The sequence below is a fragment of the Liolophura sinensis genome, chromosome 6 (genome assembly GCF_032854445.1).
Source record: "Liolophura sinensis isolate JHLJ2023 chromosome 6, CUHK_Ljap_v2, whole genome shotgun sequence".
NCBI lineage: Eukaryota > Metazoa > Mollusca > Polyplacophora > Chitonida > Chitonidae > Liolophura > Liolophura sinensis.
In genome coordinates, this window is record NC_088300.1 from 41963528 (window position 1) to 41986771 (window position 23244).

General features: G+C 40.1%; 2 protein-coding genes and 1 long non-coding RNA gene across 3 annotated transcripts; 1 reads left to right on the forward strand and 2 right to left on the reverse strand.

Moving 5' to 3' along the window:
- Positions 1-4370: 4370 nt before the first annotated feature.
- Positions 4371-6216, forward strand: LOC135468832 (glycoprotein 3-alpha-L-fucosyltransferase A-like). The gene has a single exon (XM_064747274.1). It carries the CDS (start codon positions 4596-4598, stop codon positions 5691-5693), a length of 1098 nt encoding a protein of 365 aa, XP_064603344.1. The 5' UTR covers positions 4371-4595; the 3' UTR covers positions 5694-6216.
- Positions 6217-9495: 3279 nt separating this feature from the next.
- LOC135467220 (3-galactosyl-N-acetylglucosaminide 4-alpha-L-fucosyltransferase FUT3-like) lies at positions 9496-10818 on the reverse strand. The gene has a single exon (XM_064744984.1). The coding sequence runs from the start codon at positions 10816-10818 to the stop codon at positions 9496-9498; it is 1323 nt and encodes a 440-aa protein (XP_064601054.1).
- Positions 10819-20732: 9914 nt separating this feature from the next.
- On the reverse strand, positions 20733-22432 carry LOC135469059 (uncharacterized). Its single transcript, XR_010444281.1, has 2 exons — positions 22027-22432; positions 20733-20906 (listed from the first exon to the last, which is right to left on the reverse strand). It is a non-coding gene; the product is annotated as an uncharacterized LOC135469059 (long non-coding RNA).
- Between the last annotated feature and the right edge of the window lie 812 nt (positions 22433-23244).

Genomic DNA, 23244 nt, shown 5'->3' on the forward strand with positions numbered 1-23244 from the left:
TAATATTCCAAGCTCACCGTTCAACCTGAGTGTCTATTCAAGGTATGTAAAAGAAATCTACACTATCAGAATTCACCCCCCCCCCCTCCATGATCAAACATAATTTACTTCAATTTTCCTCTAATGTGAGCTGCTCTATAAATGGCCATTTTGTTCACACAAACACAAGTTTCAACATTTTGCTCGTCAATCTAACATGTTTCCCCTCAGCTAAGCTAAGCTAAGCTAAGCTAAGCTAAGCCGACGCCATCCATTAACAACGTAAACCAGTCGGGTTTTTAATGTAAAAGAAGGCTAAAATACGCAGTAAAGGTTTATCATACAGACAACTGAAAACTATGGGTAAAAATACTTTCATTTATTTTTTTCAGATTTTTTAAAGAGTGTTGAAAGGCATTCCAAAATCTGAAAACTATGGTGTTTTTTTTTAGCCATACTGACGGTATCTAGGAACTCTGACGTCCAGTCACCATTTTTCCTGATGCTCACCAGATGGAAGGAATTTGGGGGAACATTACTTCAGTAATCTTTTCACTCAGGGGTAAAAAGAGTTCTTCCAACATTCAGTGTCGTGATTAGAGTTGAAAAAACTTCATCTGATGTCATAATTTTTAACCTCTGATAGTATGGTCCATAAAGCTCAATTTAACTTCAAATGTTTGAGCGCTTTTAACTCTTTTCATTAAAATGTAAAAAAAATGAAAGTATATTTATGTATAGCTTCAAGTGATCTGTTTAGTGACGCCTACTTCGATTTTTGGACTTTCTTGGATTTTTGGATCTTTTCCTTTAACAAATTCGCCACGTCCGCTATCGTGTCGACGGGGTATCCATGTACACGATTTCCATGTCAGTGGGTGTACCTAAATGTGAAAAACAGGAAACAGTGAAGTTAGAGCTTCACATCTGTGCTTTTGTTCTCCTCGGGGACAATATAAAGCTTTTAAGTGTGTGTATTGGGGGGGGGGGGGGGGGGGTGCTCATGCGTGCGAAGGTTTTGCAGCTACCTGCGGATGGTCGTGGGTTTTCCCCGGGTTCTGTCCGTTTTCCTCCCACCATAATCCTTGCCGCCGTTGTATAAGTGAAATATTCTTAAATACGGGTGTAAAGCACCAATAAAATAAAATAAATAAATATGAAATAAGATATAGCGCAATAAACAGGAGTTCCAATCTTGATTGTGGGTACCAATGGCCTACATCCTATTATGCTTTTCATATTCATACAGTTTATCCTCGGATCAGAAAGCTTTTGGAAGTTAATATGAAGTTACATAAAATGAAGTGGCACATAAAATGCTATCAAAACCAACAGTCACTGCATTGAAACCAAGGAACACTCAGAGTCAAAGAAATCGGTAAATGTGCAAGGCTTATGCACTGATCCAGCTGGAGTTCAAACTTAATCTGTATAAGGGGGTGCAACTGGATTTCTATACGAAGCAAGTACTGCCCTGGAGTTATCGAAAAATCAGAACCAAGACAATCATTAAACATCTATACAACTTACGGATTGGTCCAACTTAATCCGAGGATAGACACACGTAGTGAGTCCGCTCACGTCGCGTATATGTATACCCCACTCTTAATTTTCCAGAGAGGGATATAGATATTTAGTGAAAGATTATATGAGTATGTAAAGTTTTGTTGCTTCGCTACTGTTAATATGGTTTATTTCATAAATAATACCAACATGTATTGTTTCCTCTTGGACAAAAAACGACTTATGTATACATTACTGGTACTATGAATGTTACACGATATGAGAATACGGTTCATTCATGTGTAGGCCAATACCCACATGGAAATAAATATATTTAAAACAAAGTCGTGACCTGAATATTAAGCAGATACATATGCAGCATTCTGATAATACGCTCTATGCAATGGCATGGGGATAACCAGGCTATATACTGACCTATTGAACGCCAAGGTAGTAGAGCCGGATATGTGAATTCTGGTGCTAAACTGACGGCCAAAAGAAACTTTACGACTCCGTGAATTAAATATAACCAGCCTTTGCAGCAAGTTAATACCAAATTATTGTAGGAAAACATTGTACGATGCATATTCCCATGTGAGACAAACGTCATATACGCCCACACGAATTTGTTTGAGAGAATTGGAAAAATCACGTGACCCAGGGATGCCCGCAACTGCACATATAGTAAGTGTATAAAAACGTCACACACAGTGTGCTGGACCTGCCACCAAAACAACCACCAAAGTAATGCCTCGATTGACTCCAGAACAACGCGAGAGGGCCCTGGGTATGATATCATTGGGAGCCACCATGCCCACACTGCAAGGACCTTCGGGTGCTCTCTTGTCAAACCTGATACAACGTTACAGACAGACAAGGAGAATGGCTATTTTTCTACCCCTGCTCTGTTTGTTCACTTGTTTGAGTCTGCAGATTATAGAGCTGTAAGTGTGACATCGTTGAAAGAAATTAAGCCGTAAAATACTGATGAGTGGCTATATCTAAGGTTAAAAATCGGAGCACCGAAATTAAAAATCGGAGTGTCGAGTTTGAAGATCTACCCCAGCTCATTTGGCGAGAGTCCAGGAGCCGCTTGAGATCCGGGGGCTTCCTGGCTCTAGATCGCTATAGACAATTCCCAGTCATACAGTTACGGTACCAAAATATGGGGTTTAACGAGTACAGAGCCGTAAAAGTGATATGGTGAGATAAATTTTCACAGACCAAATGTGTGTGTCCGAGAGGGAGTGTTTAATTCTGAATTTAAAAGTTTATCTAAGCCCTAGTTTGCCCTGTAGACAAGTTTTCAACCATTCAAAATGAATTGGTGAGTTTACACACGTCGGGTGTAAAAAGTATATGGAGCCGTAAAGGTGAAAAACAAAATAATAAGATATTAACAAAGATTAAAAGTCAGCGCCCCGAGTTCAGGATTCGGGATTACGAGTTTAACAATGGGGATCTGAGATTTTCTTTTAAGCTAGAATCCGACATTTATATGGTAGCCAGGGATGAGCGTTTTTCGCGATTTTTTTCACTGTGTACCTTCAAATTGCCAGTATTTTTTTAACACGATGACGGCCCCCAAGAAAGGTCCAGCCGAAAGTTCCACGAGCAAGGCATACATGACGCCTACTAGACTTGCTACCTGAACTGTACCATACTTACGGTAGTGCTAAACAACAAGATCCTTAGCAGAAACAAGCTTAGTGCTGATGTTTGCTTCACCATTTAATGAAGTTGTCATAACGCAGTTTACATTCTTTACTGATTAAATATTTATTTATTTGATTGGCGTTTTATGCCGTACTGAAGAATATTTCGCTTATACGACAGCTGTCGTTATTATGGTAATAAGCCAGCATAACAGAAATACCTTGACAACACAGAAACTGGCCATCCTGGTCGGAACAGCATATGTGGCTGTACGCCCGGTAATAGTATACAAAACATGGGATTCGCGCGGGAAATTAAATGTATCACATATTTGTTGCCAACGGAAAGCTTATTAACAAGATAACTATCGACAGTTATCAGTGAAATTTTTGATTTTTTACTGAAGTAGAAGACGCGTATACTGTAAAAAAAAAAAAAAGGCGGGTGTTGTACTTCGGCGACGCTTCGGTAATCCTCACTTTCCTCCCTGTCTCTGTCTGTTCTACATGACGCAGTCGTCATGGCTCAAGTGCATTCACTTTGTAGACTAACACAGGCTTACTTTCACGGGTGACTGAGGACAGCACGGGTGTATTGTATGTATAAGGGTAGGCCTACAGGTGTGTGTGTGTGTGTAGGCCTACCATGCATGACCTACAGAACGAGATCTTTAGGAATGTAATGTCAGTAAGGCGGGGCGGAGAAAGTGACATGCTCACCTTGACAGAACAAGTCCTTGAACTGCAAGCCATTATTGTCTGAAAAAAAGAAACGATGTTACGTAACTCTGTGGCTGCCGCACATGATAAAACTAAACTGTCGACTTACTGCGGATATAAGGCTTGACAAGATGAACAATGAGCAACTTTCCACGGAAGCAACTACACAAATAATTCCATGTTTGCCAGCATTAACTGGTTTGTTGCGGGCTGTCGGGTGGCGCATCTGCAAATTAAGGTTATAGTACAACAACAGCACGCTGTGTAAATTTACAGGTGGATGTGAACTTCGGTGGCCTACTGCGCGAGTGGACGCTGCAAATAATCTTAGCCTATCACTATGTCTTGAGTTGTAGGCCTATGAAGTATTGCGGAGATTTCGTATCCTGGTGTTCATGCTACTGCCCACACTGCTGACCTCGATGTGCTGGCCTGTACACACAGCATAACTCTGCGTGATAGGTGTATTTAGCTGCTGCTCAAAACAAACATGTAGGCCTATAGCTGGTTATTTCGTGAGCCAGCGTCTAAAAAAGGCCTACAGATTACTCAGCTTCGGATAACTGCGGATCTTCCATCGCTGTTCGTTACGTTAAGCCTGATGTCCATGGCCTGCACAGAGAACATAGTCCCTTGCTATGTAATAGTGAAAGACTGGGTCTCGTGGAATGCGTTCGGATAAGTGCACTAGCACCGACACTACATCCTATGTAGAGAAATAAGATCTGCCGCACAGTTATGGCAGGGTGGTGGGCCCATCGGTGTTGTCGGAGAAATGCCTGTTTCCTGTTTACTGGCTCGGTTGTTGTTGTAGTAGTGTTATACCAGTGGTATATGTCACCGCCTGTCTCCATATTAAAACAGGGGGATCTTAAATATCTTAACGGGACCAAACTAGTGCTGCTATGGACAAAATTTTTCTCTCAAACACAGTGGGTGAATGACAGTCATTTTAGAGACTGCCCCGTGAATCGATGTATTGTTAGTGAAGATAAATCGCTGTTGTTGAAAAGCGATGCTGTGCTCTTCCACGAGAGGGACATCGGTGGGCGGGATCAGATGCCGATGGTTAGGACATCGGAGCAGAGATGGATATGGCTTACACAGGAGACTGTCATGAACATGGAGGCGCCGTTAGCAGAATACAACGGGTTATTTAATTGGACGATGACGTACAGACGGGACTCGGATGTTGTTATACCTTATGGGGCGGTTCAGAAAAGGGCAGAACCTCTGACAATGGCAAGGTTACGTAAAATGATTGCTGAAGAGTCTGCCACAAGAAGGAAACTGGTAGCAATACGCATTAGTAACTGTAAATCTCCCTTCACGGACCGTATGAACTACCTACGGAAGTTACAGGAGTATGTGCCGGTGGATGTGCTGGGGAAGTGTGGCGAGTCGTGTGAGCTACATGACGGCTGCAGTGATACCTTCATGTCGCAGTACAAGTTTTACCTTGCGTTTGAGAACAGCCATTGTCGAGACTACGTCACAGAAAAGCTGTGGTTGCCACTTGCCTTCTGGAACAGCGTGCCCGTTGTCATGGGTGGGGCTGACCCGTCGGACTACGCTGCCGTGGCCCCGCCTAAATCCTATATACACGTGGCCAGCTTTAAGTCGCCACAAAAATTAGCAGAGTATTTGATGTTACTTGATAAAAGTGACACGCTCTATAACGAATATTTTAATTGGAGACGGACATACAAATATACGTTTCCGCCTTACTGTGACCTCTGCACCGCACTTCACTCTCCCAAGCCGCGTAAAACCTACAACCTTGTGGAGTGGTACAAGAGTGATAAGTGTTCGGCAGACCATCCCGTATATGTGTGATATAGGCTACAGAACACGTGATGTTCATGATTTATGTATGTATTTATGTATGCATGTATGTATGTATGTATGTATGCCGTAACCACGCAGTGATGAGCGCCAAGCGAGGCATCACGCATTAAGTGCCAAGTCTTTGGTATGAACCGATCCGGATTCGATCCCAGGACTTCCGTCTTTATGGTTTAGTACCGGTGCCAGTTTTTGAACTCCTACAGTCTTGCAGGATTATGTGCTTCCTGATATCTTTGATCTCTGTAACCGATGAACCAAAGTGAATATTCAAATTGTGTATCACGCAGTTTTATAAGTTATTTATTCCGTGCTTGTTGTTGAATTGTACATCCCAGTTACTCTTTGAATGAATGATTGAATGATTTGTCATTTTTACCAATTTTTGTGAACAAATACTGCTTAACATTTTTCAAATATCATGCGATACAGTAGGACTTTTTTCACATTTGGCAATAATGAGTATATTATGTACACTAGACCTCAGATGAAATTCGAAAACCAGCTTGATCTGTGCGTAAGTTTTATATATTTAATAAATTCGGTTTTCTTTGGTTGTTGGTTTCTGTGCAATAATTGTATTTTTGTATACTAATTCATATTATCAGAAGGTCAGATTTTATAAATATGATGAATGATTACCGACTGACCCCACGTGTTAAGCGATGCCGCGAGTGCACTGCTGTCTATCAAGATTCAGTCTTGGATAGTAATTGATGTGATTTGCAGAATGAATGATCTAGTGCCCATGTCTGGCCGAAATGTAACAGTATTATTGTTATTATGGAGTTTCAAAATGACATCTATATTTTTTTATTTATATTTTATGGACAAAATACGCGTGGACCGAAGAGCATACGTGGCCCAGTAGCATGCTTGTGCAGCACTATGATTGAGGAGCCTCTCACCAAGGCGAACGCAAGCTCAGGCTAGCTCCCTCTCCTATGGAAGGTCTCTCAGCCACCTGCTGATGTCCGTGGGTTTCCTCCCACCAAAATGCTGACCACCGTCGTTGAAGTGAAATTTTCTTGAGAACGGCGTAAAACACCTATCAAATATATAAATAAATAAACGACGGAATGGATTGGATAGCATCCAACAGAGTTTACAGGTTGAAGGCTTTCGGGCATGCAATAACATCTTTCATGTATTATAGAAGTTATAACTGTGAGAAGCGTAGGCAAATGGTAAGGTTTCAGAACTATTAACTTTTCCATTGGGCTTGTAAGCGCGTACGAAGTATAGCTTAGGTAATTAGCTGTAGTTTTGTGCTTTTCACTGAAGAGGTACTCAAACAATTGCGTGTAACCTATGAACAAAATATGGGAAGTTTTCTTCATACAACACATATGGCAGAGTTACAGACATGGTTCGAACCTCACTCTTTCACTGAAAAGAAGATGGACATATATTTTTGCTCTATAGTTTGTAACAAATAGAATTTTCGAAACGAAATAGCATCAACGCTGATTCGATTTTGATTCAGTTATTCTTTTAAACTTTGAATCCACTCGGAGCAGTGTCAAACATTGAACAGAAGGTAAAGAAGTTAAATGATCATGTAAATGAACTTTGATTACTTAAGTAGTTTCTTATAATGTATTCAAGAATATTTTTATGTTTTGTACTCGCCAGCGATCAGGTCATGGACATAGGGAAAACAGTCTTTGATTGTATATTCGCCATACTCAAGAATATGCAGAGGCTTCTGGTTTAATGAGTGGTGTATTTTAACGGGAGACCACACCTCTGATTTTTGCCAAGCTACAGACGCACTTCCCTAAGTGTAATGTAGGCAATAGGTCTCCAGAGCACTTGTCACCAAACTCACCACAAACAATGGATGCAGGTGAATCTTAAAAATTTCGTCCGAGAATGGCTTCATCAGGTCGACAGCTGTTTAAGGCCACACTCGAGAAGAGTTTTGAACTTTAACATTTTTGGTATGATAAGGGTCATTATTTTATGAGTGGGAGGATCCAGAGGGCTGGGAGCAAACCACCGACCTTTGGCAAACTATAGTAGCGAGCTTTCCACGCGAGACGTATATCATATTGGTCGGAGACAAGTGGTATCAATTGAACACTTATTGCCATTAATGCCTCCAGAACAAGGGGAACAGGAGAACCTAGAAAAAATCCTGATGAAGAATGGTATATAACCCGCGTCTACTGTGACGATCGCTCCGGTGGCCTAATGGTTAGAGCGCCCGCAACCAAGGTCGGGTCATACCTAAGACTTTAAAAATAGTGCTTGTTGCTGCCTCCCTTGGCGCCCACCTCTGAGAGATTAGAGTAAGGAAACACGACTGGTTGGACTGGTGTCAGTATAATGGGGAGGTGTGTCAGTATTACGGGGTGGGCGAAATGTCTGGTGTGTTCGGCATAATACTGCAGTGGCGGCAGCACTTTGGGGGCATGGACTCGACCTGCCACAAGATGGCAAGATGACTCATCGTCGTCATATGACTGAAAAATTAAGTACGACTTCAAACCCCAGGCATTCATTCATTCATACATTCTAGTGTGACACATGTGTTGAACGGCATTCAACTTCACCAATCATGAGCGCACACGGTTTGTAAAGCAACACTTCTCATAAACAAACCTACTCTCTTTTGCAGTACAAATTACTCGGAACATGCATTGAAAAAGAACAAATTATATATTGGTTTCTTTTTTACAATATGTACAAAAATAAATGGTTTATGTTTTAATATCAATAACAAAATATATCCAGGGACAAAACAAGAAACAAACCCAAACACTTGCAAATCGATTGTTGTTAAACAGTTGCGACATTCCTCAATAGCATTTTAACAAACGCACCAACAATGAACAAAATAGGAAACCAAAAGTGGTCTGCCTTCGACAACAGTTACAGCTTTACAATGGGTTTGAATTACCTGAACAATAACATAGGTTCTACACATGAAATATCATAGGTCCTACACATGAAATATCACCCCCAGTGTACAGGATATCAGAGATATTACATTCAAGTGGGAAAATATGCACGTTAAAAATATCCACATTTACAGGTTGTTCATAAGTAATGTTGTTAGGCAAGGTCTACTAACGGTAGCATACATGGAAACATTGATGAAGTAATTAGTGCTTAGAGCCAGTCTTCATACATAGCTGTTAACGCGTTAAGTCATACACAGTTGTTCTTATGGGTGACCAATGCTAGTCTATTTTGTTTTTGTTTTTTTGTTGTTGTTTTTTTTGCAAGAGATAACGTTCATGCTCATCTGTAATTTATATTCAGCCGAAATTACTTCTGGTTAGCGCTGGTATACAAAAGTAGATATGTGATTATGTCCTGCTGGACAGTGACCTTATGTTCATGATTACATACAGAAATAGACTTTAAGCGAAGTCAGTGTTCATATCTAAAGTTTCAAAGTAGTCTAATGAAGTAAATGTCCATATCCAGCTTTATAGCCACCTGAACTCCATGTTGACACGCACGTGTCTTGTGAAGTGAAGTCTGTGTCCATATCCATCTGTATAACCACCTGAACTTCATGTTGACACGCACGTGTCTTGAAGTGAAGTCTGTGTCCATATCCATCTGTATAGCCATCTGAACATCATGTTAACACGCACGTGTACTGTGAAGTGAAGTCTGTGTTCATATCCAGCTGTATAACCACCTGAACTCCATGTTAACACGCACGTGTATTGTGAAGTGAAGTCTGTGTCCATATCCAGCTGTATAATCACCTTAATATTATGTGGACTCAAATGTATAGTGAAGTGAGGTCGGAGTCCCTAAGCAAAAGAGGCGGTCAGGTAAAACCCGAGACTGGGTCACAGCTGTCCTGCTCATACCAGCCCTTAAAGTCTCGGTAGGTCTTGACCGGTAATGACCAGTCATACAGAGACTCGCACAGCTGACACCAGCCCCTGCGCGGTGTCTCTGTGTAATGGGTGCGGTGCCAACGGAAGTACTGCTCATACAGAGTGACGTTCTTATCGAGAAGCACCAAAAACTCAGCCAGCTGCTTGGGGGATTCGAACCCGTCGACGTGAATGTAAGAGTGCGGGGGAATCCCATAAGCGTAGTCCCGTGGATCCGATCCACCCATAACTACAGGGACAGCATTCCAGTCGCCCAACGCCCGCCATATTTTCTCAGTGATGTAGCTTCGACAGTTGCTGTTTTCAAAGGCCAAATAAAACTTATACTGCTCCATTTTGTCTTTGCATCCTGTATCTTTTCCTGGGCACTCCAGAGTACCACACTTACCATAGAAATCCACCGGGATGTATTTCTGAAGTTCTTGGATAAATTCCAGTCGCTTTGTCCGGGTCGTGTCACAGTTACTAATGCGGGCGGCAACTAACTTGGACTTCTTTTCTAAAGCACCCAGAAATATCTTGGAATATTCCGGCATCGGTAAAACCTGGTCGCTTTTTACTCGACTGGAAAACCGGAAGTCGATGTCGGCATCGTCTCTGTATGTTGCTGTCCAGTTAAAGACACCCCCAAAGTCCGCCAGATTGATGCCCACCGCCCAGGGTGGTTCCTGGATGAAGTACACCCACCTTTGGTGTGGCGGGTGGTAGGCCGGCAAGGACGCCCTGCTGTAGTTTACAATGTCTCGTGGATGAATTAGCAAAGCGTCACTCTTGTCCAGGTCGGTTTTATTAGTAGTTACTTTACACGGTGTCACATTGGGACAGTATCTGAAGTTGGCGTCTTGCACCCATTGTTCTACTCCGTAAAACTTTGTCCACAACAGCACTAGCTTGGGCTGGCCTGGTGGACGGTTGGACTGTTCAGGAATGGACTTTAGCAGTGTGCCGATTGGCTCTCCTATGTCAATGAAGTCAGAAGGAGCCCTGTAGGGTGGGTGAGTGACAGAAACCAGTCGATGCTCATAACCTTTCCTCAATTCCAAGAACCGCTGGTACTGTTTGGAGACCGCTGAGGGGTTCTTAAGAACCCTGAGCCTGCGGCTTATGGCCTGAAGGACACGTGGTGGGCGAGTGGCCCACTCCTGGTCTTCCACATACACTTGTGTAAGGTACAGCTTAAGAAGCAATATGAAACACACCACGTAGGCAATTTTACTTCCCAGAGACTTCAATACCCGGAGAGTATTCATCATTTTAATGTTACGTCCCTTGTAGATAATCTCCTAGATTTCAAAACCCACACAGCCACCCCTATAGACTCCCATCGGATCAGAATCTGTAATAATAGAAAGGTATACTTATTTATTTTAATGGTGTTTTACGCGGTACTAAAGAATATTTCTCTCATACGGCGGCGGCCAGCGTTATGGTAGGGTATACTTATTTAATAGCAACTTGTATTTAATTTATTAGTGAATATCTCATTTGTTTCAAATTAATGAAATTTACAGAAAGGAAAATGGAAACGAACGCGACCACTGGCAAACCGCCGCTCTTCATCAGGTATACAGGGTGTCCCAGAAGTCGCGCACCATCCAGGTTTAGGTTGAATGCTTGAGCTACAGAGCGGTGTGTTGCCCCATCTCTTCCAAACATAAAAACCAGTTCAACTCTTTCTTGTACTGTTAGTTTATTACCCATAATTAACTCTGAAAGAGAGAAACAAATTTGAAGCCAGTATTAAATCTAAAAGACAGAAAAAAAAATGAAGATCAGGATGGTGCACGACTTCTGGGACACCCGCAATATAAAAAAGCGCCTGACAAGATTTGGAAACAAACACGCTGAATTGTTTTCTTTTCGAACTGGAAATTATCACTTACCATTCTCATAAACAGTTATTTTACAAATACTCGTTGTGAAATAGCACTGTTTGCAGACTCAGTAATTTGTCTACATCCAACTTTGGCACGCTGTTGTCTGATCTTTTTAAAACTTCCATCACATTGTGCTTTTCTAGTCTTAAGGCACCTAACGAAAGATCATTTTCCCTTATAGAAATAAAGAACATGCCTACTCTATGTAGGCTTAATGATCAATGAAGAATGTCGTATCATAACTGCGACGACAACCATTTCTAATTATCTTCCCCAATAACTTCCTCATCGCTTGAACCGGCACATTTTGACGATTTATAAAAAGTGCTATGGCTTTCGTGCAAAAAACAAAAAAAAACTTGAAAATAAAAACACACGTAAAAAGACTACGAATGATGTTATAAATGTTAACCAAGTTATGTGACTCAGTTTCTACCCAGATAATTAGGCCTACATAACGTTCTGGTGCTTGCATATTATGGGTGTCTGACCGTGTCAGTATCTGTTGTTTTCATTTATCAAAATTCCAGGGTTTAACAGAAATTGTTGATTGTCTCCCCTTCAATAGTCTTATAGTGCAATAGTCCTTGCGGTTATTGATCCGGAACGTCCATCATGGTTGACGTCTAGTATGCGAATGTCTGTTGACACCTAGATTTACCAGACTATAAGCCCTGTGTCAAATTATATCTTTTATATTACTTAAAATCGAGCTCATTAAATGAGCACTTAAACAAGAAAGTGTATATGGGTTATTTTCCGGGAACGATATTTCGATATTATATACCCTAAATTTAGGTTTCAATGTGTGATTTTAGCGACGATGTCGATAACTTGTATATGTCTGACACAGAAAGTTTATCGATATCGTTCAGAAAGATGACCCATCTGATCAATTTCAAAAGGGTATAAGTCCGTATGAGTTTGATTTTGTGTTTGTCTTATTGTTTATTTATTTATTTGATTGGAGTTTTACGCAGTACTCAAGAATATTTCACTTGTACTACGGCAAACAGCATGATGGCGGGAGAAAACCGGACAGAGAACGGGGGAAACCTACGACTATCCGCACGTGTTTGACAGACCTTCCCATGTACGACCGAAGAGAAAGCCCAGAGCTGAAGTGGAACCCACATCGACTGCATACGATAGAGGCTCAGGGTTATTGTGTTGCCCTATACCACGCTTTATTACTTGGCCACGAAGGCCCTCGTTGTTTTTAGTATTCTAATAAAGTGGGAAATAAATGCTTGCTCGTTAACTTTAGTAAAGAACAGATGAAGGCTTGACGATATTTTCTCTGACGGATTTATTTTTTCTCTCACCTTCCGAGCCTGTCAAAATTCGAATCTGTTACAAGTCCCTTGTAAAGTGGACAAATTTGCCAGCAACTACCTTTAACTTACACTATTAATTGGTTTATGCAATATAAACACGAATTATATCAACTTTGGAGTATCAATTTATGCAATTCAGTTGCACAAACGCTTCTCAACTCACAGCCAATAGTAATAATTTCAATAGTTAACCATTTAAAACGTCTTCAAAAGTTTCTTAGAATCACAATCTGTGCAGTAAGCCTGCTATTTTGGGATCTTAAGCGAAAGTATGCGAGCTCTAATACACACTGTGTGCTCATAAAGACGCCACTGTCTTACAAAATGCCACAGCAGCCAAAAGCACAGCCTGAATTTTGTTATAACAAATGGCATTAAATGTTATCTGATTAACCACTGTCTCAGATCGATGCTTAAACCGACGGTTTGCTACGATCACCAGGTCCCTGGAAGAACCTAGATCTCTCCGATTCGGTTACAGCTCTAAATGAGAACATTTACCAGGTATATAGCAACAAAAAATACATTAAGTTGAATATTGCTGAGTTCTGCGTTAAATACTATTCAAATAAATAAAATTACCAAAAATTCATCTACATCTGTTGGCATAAACACGCGATTACATTACCTGTAAATTCTTATCAAATTATCAGTTAGCTACTAATCATCGCTATATCTCCATTTATTATTTATTTACTTATTTATTTACTTGATTCGTCTTTTACGCCGTAATCAAAAATGTTTCAATTTTACGACGGCGACCAGCGAAGGAAAAGGGGCAGAGCCTGGGGGAAACCCATGACCATCCGCAGGTTGCGGACAGACCGCCCCACACACGACCGGAAATTTCCACGTAGTCACATCACTGGTAACAATTTCAAGCATTAACTATGCTTTCACTATTCATTTTATATTTTGTAAGGTTTATGAAGACAAACGTTTTTGAAAGGTAATTCCCATACAACACTTTTCTTGTTTGAACTGTGCATCATTTATCGGGAACAAAGCAGGAATCGAGGCTTTGGTAGTTGCAAGTACGAAATAATTATGCAGTTCAGCATTAGTTGTATTTTGGCGTTGTGGTAATTGTTGAGATAATTGTATACTAAATTCATCTTTATATTCGGAAATTTCTATCATTAGGAAGTTAAGCTCATATTAGTCAACGTATTTTTCTTCTTTTTTTTTCTTACTCAGCTATCAAAGTGACAATTAAGTGTATCAAAGACTTTCTTCTCTCGTTTATTACAACCACATCTGTTTGAAATAAATGATTTCTGGATTCAATTAAGTAAAACTTAGCTGAATATGAAGTTCTAGTACAGAAGTATATGTGTGTGAAATATCGGAGCAATGCGGTTTATACTTTTTTGTTTTATCAGAAGGCAAAAGTAGGGTTTAAGGCATTTTCCTGCGGGAATTCCCCTTATAATACAAATATGATTGCGTGAACCAAAATCATTTCAACATACTTGGTGCCTGATCAGAGAGTAGTAAGCTATAATGAAGAATCGTTTTGGTTCACGCAATCATAAATTGGAAAAAAAAACAAAAAAAAAAAAACAAAAATAATAATAATTTGGAACTTCAGAGGAACTCATTCATCACAATCGTCATAACAGTTCATGGTTTCGACGGCAATGTCCGCATTGTTACAGTGGTAACATGCGGGTTCTTTTCTCATTTTAACATGTAAACAAGGCCGTAATCATTACATGTCCTGAACTTTGGTGAATTAATATATTTTAAAACAAACCAATGGAAAAAAAAACAAAAAAACATAACAAAAAACATAACAAAGAAATATATGCGTACCTTGAAACCGTTGTGTTGAATATGGCAACGAGATCGATGCCTATATTTTCATACGTCTGAGTGCTTATTTATTTATTTATTTGATTGGTGTTTTACGCCGTACTCAAGAATATTTCACTTATACGACGGCGGTCAACATTATGGTGGGTGGAAGCCGGGCAGAGCCCGGGGGAAACCCACGATCATCCGCAGGTTGCTATTCCAAACTAACTATTTGTTGCTAACCAACTGAGCCACGGAGGCCCCCTTTTAGTGCTTAACAAAGTAATGTAATAGAGTGGAGGTTAATTAGAACCACACAAATTCTTTTTTATATTTCTTCATATATTGTAAAGCTATATGTTAGAAAAGTTGAAATATATCATTGTAAACCTATACAGATATACATATACATCGTACAATTACACCGAGAAAGGAGGCACCTGTTTCTCAGTTTAGCTTCGTAATAGGCGTGTATTAAAGACACTGTCATACATTCACGGTATAATTCGTAAGACAATTTTTTTCAAAACTAACATTAGACGGAAAAGGGTATTATCCTATGCATTTAACGCCATACACCAGGCAGGTGGTTAACAACGAATATTTTAGCTTGGCCTATTTCATCGGCTACACCTATTACGTAATAACTTCAACCGCATATCATGGAAGCCCTTGCATCATTTCGCAGACGGTCTGTTTCTGTGAGCAGGTTGTCAATCGACCTGAGCGACAGGTGGAGGATTACCCATCTAATTGCAAGGGGTCCTCTAAGAGATGCATCTCAAACTTGGAACGCTGGAATGCTTTAGTACGGCTTTACGGGTGTCCATGTTTGTCAGAAAATGTGCAAACTTGTATTTAACAACAACAATAAACAGCAAAATAACCATCCGACAATACGGGATATACCGAACATATCAATAACACATCCTAATTAATTTATTTCTGATTCAGTCTAATTATCTAGTAAGGCAACAGCATTGACTAGAACATGTAAACCTGTAGAAGCCTATGTAGGGCACCCTGCGGGTACTTACTCTTCTGAGCATTTCTGAAAATACTATACTGTTTATATGAATTCCATATCAACAGCTGTTCAGGTATATAAAGTAGGTTGTTTTCCAGAATAAAAATAACAAAAAAGCGGGTTGGGTACCGTAGATGTGTGGATGAGGATTGCTGTGTTTAGTGGTTTACATGCATATTATGAACTTGACTGTAATTAGGTCAGTCTTAATTACTGATCATCTGTATATGTCGCTATTACATAAGAATTATTTTGTACCTTTCATTGGAGTGTTGTGTATTGTATAACTATAGATGGCCTCAGAAATTTGCAAATCTCGAGACCTATAACAGCCTGCACACTAGCCGCAACTGCTCCGACGGTTACTGAACTACTGTGCTACCATCGTCGGAAACGCTACCCGGTTCAAAGCGAAAAGTTCATCCCCGCACCGTTCAATTTAGGCCAGGCGTCGCTATAAGTGTGCTCCGCTTGAAGCAGAAACACAGGGGAAGCCTGCCAATTAATCATATTTTCCCCCCACATCGCCGCTGTATCTCAGTAGAAACGAAATACCTTCCACAAACTCACCTGAACAGGTCACCGGCCACCATGTTGTCAATTACACAAATCAACTTCCGTTCATGGTACATGATGCACCAACTGCAAAACCGACAAAGGTAAACATCAACTATTACACGGAATTTGCCGATTCCTTAGTTGTGACGATGAGCACAGTTACAGCGACGGCTCGCCTAAATTGAACGGTGTGGGGACTAAGCACGGTAGCATTTGCAACGATGCTAAGAACATTAGTTCATTAGGAGCAGTTGCGGCTACCTGCACACCTACATGATCAACTGGTGTAGTTTAAACGTATAACATTTATATCTATACAAGTTGCAACACGTAACATTTCTCACACGGACAAAACACATGTGGCGATAGATCTCACCCTAATCCGCAGTTGTCCCATAATTACAAACCAGAATATCTTTATACTTACGCTTCTTTTCACAAATTTAGATCTCGTCTGGCTTTTGGCCCTTTCAGTTGGACATAAAACTTTCAAGAGTCTAACCAACAAAGGCTATAGTTTCTCACCATTTCTCACGAAAGACCGCGAGAAGTAATGTAGGTCAAGTCAATATACCACACCTTCCTCTTGTAACGACAGATGTTGACAAGCCACAAAATGGCAGTGTAACAGAATGGAATTCGTGTAAGGACACATGAGGTCATTCGCGCAATCAACTACATGAGCTCCGTATACAGCCTGGTTTGCACTTCTTTTATATGTGAGTTATAGCGTTACCCGTAAAGCCGCACCACCCCCCCCCCCCCCATCTTTTCTCTCTGTCTTCTCCCCTCCTCTCAATCTCTCTCTCTCTCTCTATTGAGCTGACAACAGCGTTCATTTCAATCGCCCTTTTCTTCACGAAGTAAACGTCCGTATACATGGAATGACAATGAATATGCAGCAGTGCATGGGCTTAATTCATTCTCTTGAATTAATTAAAACTTGGTCGCTAGGTACAAGGAACCGACTTCACAAACTCTCAAACTTTATTACCATGGAACTGAATACATGTTATAGCAGAACATTAGTGAGTGAGGTTATAGCCTAAATACCGCACTCCACTAAGAAGTGGACCATTATTCAGGCGAATAATTTTCAAGCGTACAGTGTTTTCCAAACGTACAGTGTAGTTGCAAGAAAGCTGATTTACGAAGTTTTGTGAAATATTGGTACTTATGTATGTTTATAGTTAAAAATGTGTGTTTATTTATTGTTTTGATTGTTTGTTTAGTGTTGTACTCAAGAAATTTTAAATTATACTGTAACGTTCACTAGCAAATGCACATCCTGTATAAAGCTTTGAAAGAAAGAAAGTGAACACAATAGAATTGCACAAATGTGTGTGAAAAGACCGATGCTTACATTTCAGCTGTAGTACTTCAATGAATGGCTGTTAGTGGCTCGATGAATGTACACAGGTGTGTACGCATGCTACACCTAATAATTTAAAAGTGACTTGAACACATCGAAACGACGTGTTTTAACGTGGGACGATCGTTTCTCTTGACGGTGGGGTCAACACAATTAGGTAGGGCCATTCCATTATATTGTCAGCCTTTCCACACTGAAACCGATTCAAAAGCTATCCGATTTGTCCTTAACGATACCCCTCTCTGTACATGTTGACAGGGTCTTAAGCTAAATACATCGTATCTTGAGATTATTTACAGTAGTCAGCCTGTCCACACCAAGTTTCGCTGAACCATGCCACAGAGGCTCACACTCGGTCGTTTCCGTTGTTTATGATACAGGATGATTGTTTAAAATATAAATCTTCATGCATGGCTCAGCGGTATCTCCCACAGTAGACGTCAGGCCTCAGGCCAGCGTAGATGGTTACATGTTCTAATCCATCAGGCTACGGCTTTTTGCGAGAAAAAGGTACTCTAAAAATATTAATCTGTTCAATTTAACAGAAAGTCTGTTATCTGAGTTATGCTGGAATGCATTCTGTTATTGCAGCAGATTATTCTGTTAAACATTACACACGTATTCTATTAATTCAACATAACCATTCTATTAGGCCAACAGGATGTTATGTTAAATATGACACAATATTATGTTACAATAACAGAATACATTCTAGCATCACCCAGACAACAGAATTTCTGTTAAATTTAACAGATTACTTTTTTAACATCTGGCGGTGTTCGATGGTTTCATTTGGGGTCCGCCCGGTTTCCTCCACCCATTAACTTAGCCATCATCGAATGAGTAAAACATTACCCATAGTCCGCATCAAATAAAGAAATAAACTAATACATTATTTGTCATGTGTTTAGACCTTGTTTATAGATTATACGCATTACCTCAAAATGCATTGATTTTGGAATAGCAACCTGCGGATGATCGTGGGTTTCTCCCGGGCTCTGCCCGGTTTCCTCCCACCATAATGCTGGTCGCCGTCGTATAAGTGAAATATTCTTGAGTGCGGCGTAAAACACCAATCAGATAAATAAATAAATGATTTTGGAATAAAGCCACGGCGAAATCGTAGTCAGAACACGAAAGCTCCGCTGTCATATGGATGTTTACCCAAAAATTACAAGACATAAAACTTTTTTTATTTTTGACTAGTGTAAATGCCTTGCTCCAGGATTTTTACGGTAGTGTCCAGACTTACAGAAAACCGGTCTGAACGAAATCAGGTACATAAATAGTTAGTCTTACCCCACATACCAGAAAAACTTTCTGACAGTGCAGAACCTGCAAGAACTGGATTCGACGCTGTGATTTCACTACGTGGCGTCAATGGCTGATCCATACTATATCGGGAGAACAAAGCTGTAGCGAATGATGCAGGATAGGTGTTCTGGTTTGATAATATCGCTCGTTTAACCAATGGAATTACATGTTTTAATCCAGCCCATGTTGGCTACGCTGCAGCTGTATCCAAGGTTTTCAATTAACGCACGAATTGCAGGCTTTTTCTGGTTTATATCGTACATTTATCTAGCCGACGGGATGAGAGCGAATTATACCTGAACTGTAGATATAAAAACAGTAATAAAGTAATGTAGGAATGCAGATTTTCAGACATCCAGTATACTATAAAAGATAACATTTTAAAACTGTTCTACAGGACAGTGTATATTGTTCACTGACGTTACGACGACAACCTATCGCCTTCAACAGAGTAAGGTGTTAAACAAAAAGAATTCCTGTTTATACAAAGACAAACTGATCAAACCAGTAAGTACAAGTTTCATGGTGAACACCGTTCACGTTCACGGTTGAAGTATACAATGGGTTAAGTTTTAAATAATGAGACTGGGGCTGTTATATAGTGACAGAATATGAATATAATACAGTTTTACACGAGTGAACAAATTTTACCATGTTGAGGTACATTTGCACAAGCTAATTAACATTTTTTTCAATACTGTGTCCCAGGTGTGTGATAAGTTAAATCTGAGTCCTCCATTACGGTTGAGAGTGGGATTTTTAACCTTTACGAAAATGGCTTCTTTAACCTCTCTCTTACACCAATGGGGCTCCTTAGATAAAATATTTACGTTATCTCCATTAAAACTGTAACCTGGATTACATATATGTTGGAACACAGCAGAATCATAGCCACTAGATCTGGTGATTCTGATGTGTCAGTAAATAATATACGTTGTCCAGAAGAACAGTTTTATAGTGGTATCTTTTATAGTAATAAAGTAACTTATACTTTAAATTCTGGAACTAGCTTACGCACAAAACACGATCATATTTGGCTGACTAAGAACAAAAACCTATTTATTCATATCGTATATAGTTGCCCACTTACAAACAATTCACTGGAGAAGACATTTCCATCATGGAAATGTTTAGAGAGGGCCTTGGGAAGTTGTTAGGGTGATGGCCTTCCATTCACTAGGCATCGGCAACTAGGGAATTTCCTGCATACCCTTCCTTCTTTGATCTCCAGGTCAGTCAGTGGTTGACGGTGAACGCTGGAGTTAACGTGCTTTATAGGAGCATGATATGTATCATGGATAGAAGATATGGCCAGTAAGTCGTTGAAGGTCGGTGGTTTAAGACGGCTTCGATGGTTTAAGACGGCTTCAGTGGTTTAATGGTCAAAACGTCTGTATGGAAGTAGGGGGATTTGGGATCAAACACGGGTCGGGTATACCAAAAACTTTTAAAATTTCCTTGTCCAACAGAGCAAGGAAACAGGCCTAGTGTCAGTATAATGTGACTGGGCGGGGTGTCTGGTGTCTTCGGTATCATACTTCAGTGGCGGCAGTACTTTGGCGTCATGGACTCGCTCTGTCAGAAGAAGAGACAGTATATGTGCACACACCCAAAGACTCCTCATCGTCATATGATTAAAATGTTGTGACGTACGACGTAAAACCAAAGCACACATATTCGGTAGTTTAGTCCGAACAGTCCATTTTCCTCCATCCATAATCGGGGCGCCATCGTATACGTGAAAAACTCTTTGGATAAGACATTATACAGCAATCAAATGAATAAATAGGCCGGATAAACTTTTAAACAGAAATAAAACATTTGAGTGTAATTAGTAATAATTAACATATCCTTTCATGTATTAATTCTGTCCACGAATAACAAGTTTTTGCCATTTTTTATTACTTGAAATCTCTTGTACGAGATTAATCTTTAGGCATATTCTCTTGAAGAGAACCACGTGTTTCTAGGAATCAGTTTATGGCCACGGAACGACTTGTGCGAACAGAATATTGTTGGTAGTCATGACAAGCAGAGCGTTCGGCCTCACCTGTTCCTGAAACACAATCGAACACACAATCGTGAAAACGCCAACGTTAGAATTCTGCTGTGTACTGCACACACGCACGCACGCACACACGCACGCATGTAAAGGAAACGTTTTTTGTTTTGCATTTATAAAAAAAAGAATTTGTCAAAATGGGCAAGTGTTAGTGTGAAGTGTTGAAATCTTTTGAATAATTTCCTCTAAAAAAATCGGGTAAAATCCCAGGACACTTTGGCCTTGGCTTGAGGCCTGAAAACAGGATGGGACTACATAAACCTTTATCCTTTGAATGTCTTCGTCATTCCATGTAGTTAAATCGCCGTCAAGGACGGTTAACAAGAACGATATTTCCATTCACTCTATATGAAGTCATCTATATGTCAACCATTAATGCTTGAAATTTTGACTCATACTTTCTATAATTATCATGCTCTTTATTAGTTCAATAATCTAACGTGACATTGCATAAAATTCAGTGTTCACGCATGACTGGATGTCTGTGTTCAGAGTTTAAGTGTACAAACAGTTTTCGCCTCGCTCACAAACGTGGCTTTCGAACTAAAAGTCAGTAAATGTGAGCTTATGCAGAACACGAACATCGGCTCACATGCGGTTAAACGCCATACTCAAAAAAATTTTCACTTGAAGAAATCCACGAAGTACTCGGGGAAAACCAGTGAACTTTGGCAAATTACTGAAGAACTTTCCTACGTCTGACGTACAGCTAAACACGTTGAAATTTGGACTTAACTAGCTCCCAAACGAGCATCATCAAACGCTTCTTGCCATCGATGAATAGTGAGCATACAAGGTTGTGTACGAGATGGCGTTTGTGCTCGCTCTCAGTATAAATCCTAAACTCTAAATAACTCTAAAATAGGAAAAGTAACTACCGGAATGTTTTAGTATAATCACAGTTAGTATTATAATGGATTGCATTAAAGTCGGTTTTGATCTATCCGTGGTTTTAATCTGCAGTCCTTCATTCACAAATGAACAAAATTAACCTTGTATACGCTGAGTTTATATTCGTGCTTATGTACTCGCTTTGACAGGTGCTCTCTGAAACAATGCACGCTCATGCTAAAGATAAATACCACTGAGAAAGCTATTCAGAAATTAGATTTACCATGCCTTCTTATCGGTTGAAGCACTCAGCGGAATCCCAGCACACCAGTTGACCGTCCCAACACGAACACCCAGCCCGACATCCGGAAACCTCGTCATAGTACGTGGATTCGTCCGCAGGGTTGCAGCCTGAGGTGGTTGGAAACGGAGGGGTGGTGTAAGGATGACCAGTTGTCGTAGTAGGCGGTGTGGCAGTGGTAGGCGGTGTGGCAGTGGTAGGCGGCGGAGGCGGTATCCTGCCGTGTACGCCTAGACCTCCCAACACAACTAAAATAGCAAGCACCATCCATCGAGGAAACATAGTGTTGTATTTCTCCCAGTCTGTAAATGATGTATCTATGGCTGAACAAGGTCGTTGTGAAAGCAGTCGCTGAGAATGAAGGATTCTTTTATAATAAACTCATGCGTCTTCGGAAATAGACTGTGGTATGGAATAATGATATTAAATTTTACGCTCAATAAAATCATATTCGTAATATCTACCCAATATATATTGCTCTTTTCAATTCTGAATTTAATAATGTAGAGTTAATTGATTCGATCGGTTATCGTAGTTACAAAGGCTAAGTTTTGTCAGATAAGAGACGAATTGTTAATCACATGGGCCTGAAATGTATGCCACGTCAAACACAACGTGAAAAGAAATTATTTTAGGGCTGATAATTTTCTGAGACTGTTCTATTATTTGCTGGGTTTTAAAGTGAAATCCGGCTGTGCCAATGCCTGTCAGTGCGGTCATGAAATGAGGAGCTTAAAATAAAACTTGTGCGAATGGTACAAAATAAAATAAAACTATTTCGAAACACTCCCCTTCCATCCCTCAAGAATAAATAAAAATAATAATCAGACAGTCGTTATTATTAAACATGTAGATGTTTAAATGATGTAAAAGATCCACACAAAGATTAAAGGATATTAGTGCAGGAGTTGCATGGACAAAATCGGTGTACATGAAAATCCATTATTGCACTAAGTACCTGATTGGCAGTAATTATAAATATAATAACCCCATTGTAATTAAACTTACTAACACACACGTATAGATTTCAATGAAGATATACACAAAGTTTCATGGAAATACATTCAGTACTTTCGGAAGAGTTACATGGACAAAATCTAAATACTTGGAAAAGCACGATTTCTAAATGGGAGTTGTTATGAAAAAGTTCCTATGATACACAAGATGTATGTTAAGTATGTTAAAATGGACGAAGGAGTT

Bases quoted from the DNA above. Each gene is read 5' to 3' on its own strand.
- LOC135468832 (XM_064747274.1), top strand. From the start codon at position 4,596: ATGGCAGGGTGGTGGGCCCATCGGTGTTGTCGGAGAAATGCCTGTTTC.
- LOC135467220 (XM_064744984.1), bottom strand. From the start codon at position 10,818: ATGAATACTCTCCGGGTATTGAAGTCTCTGGGAAGTAAAATTGCCTAC.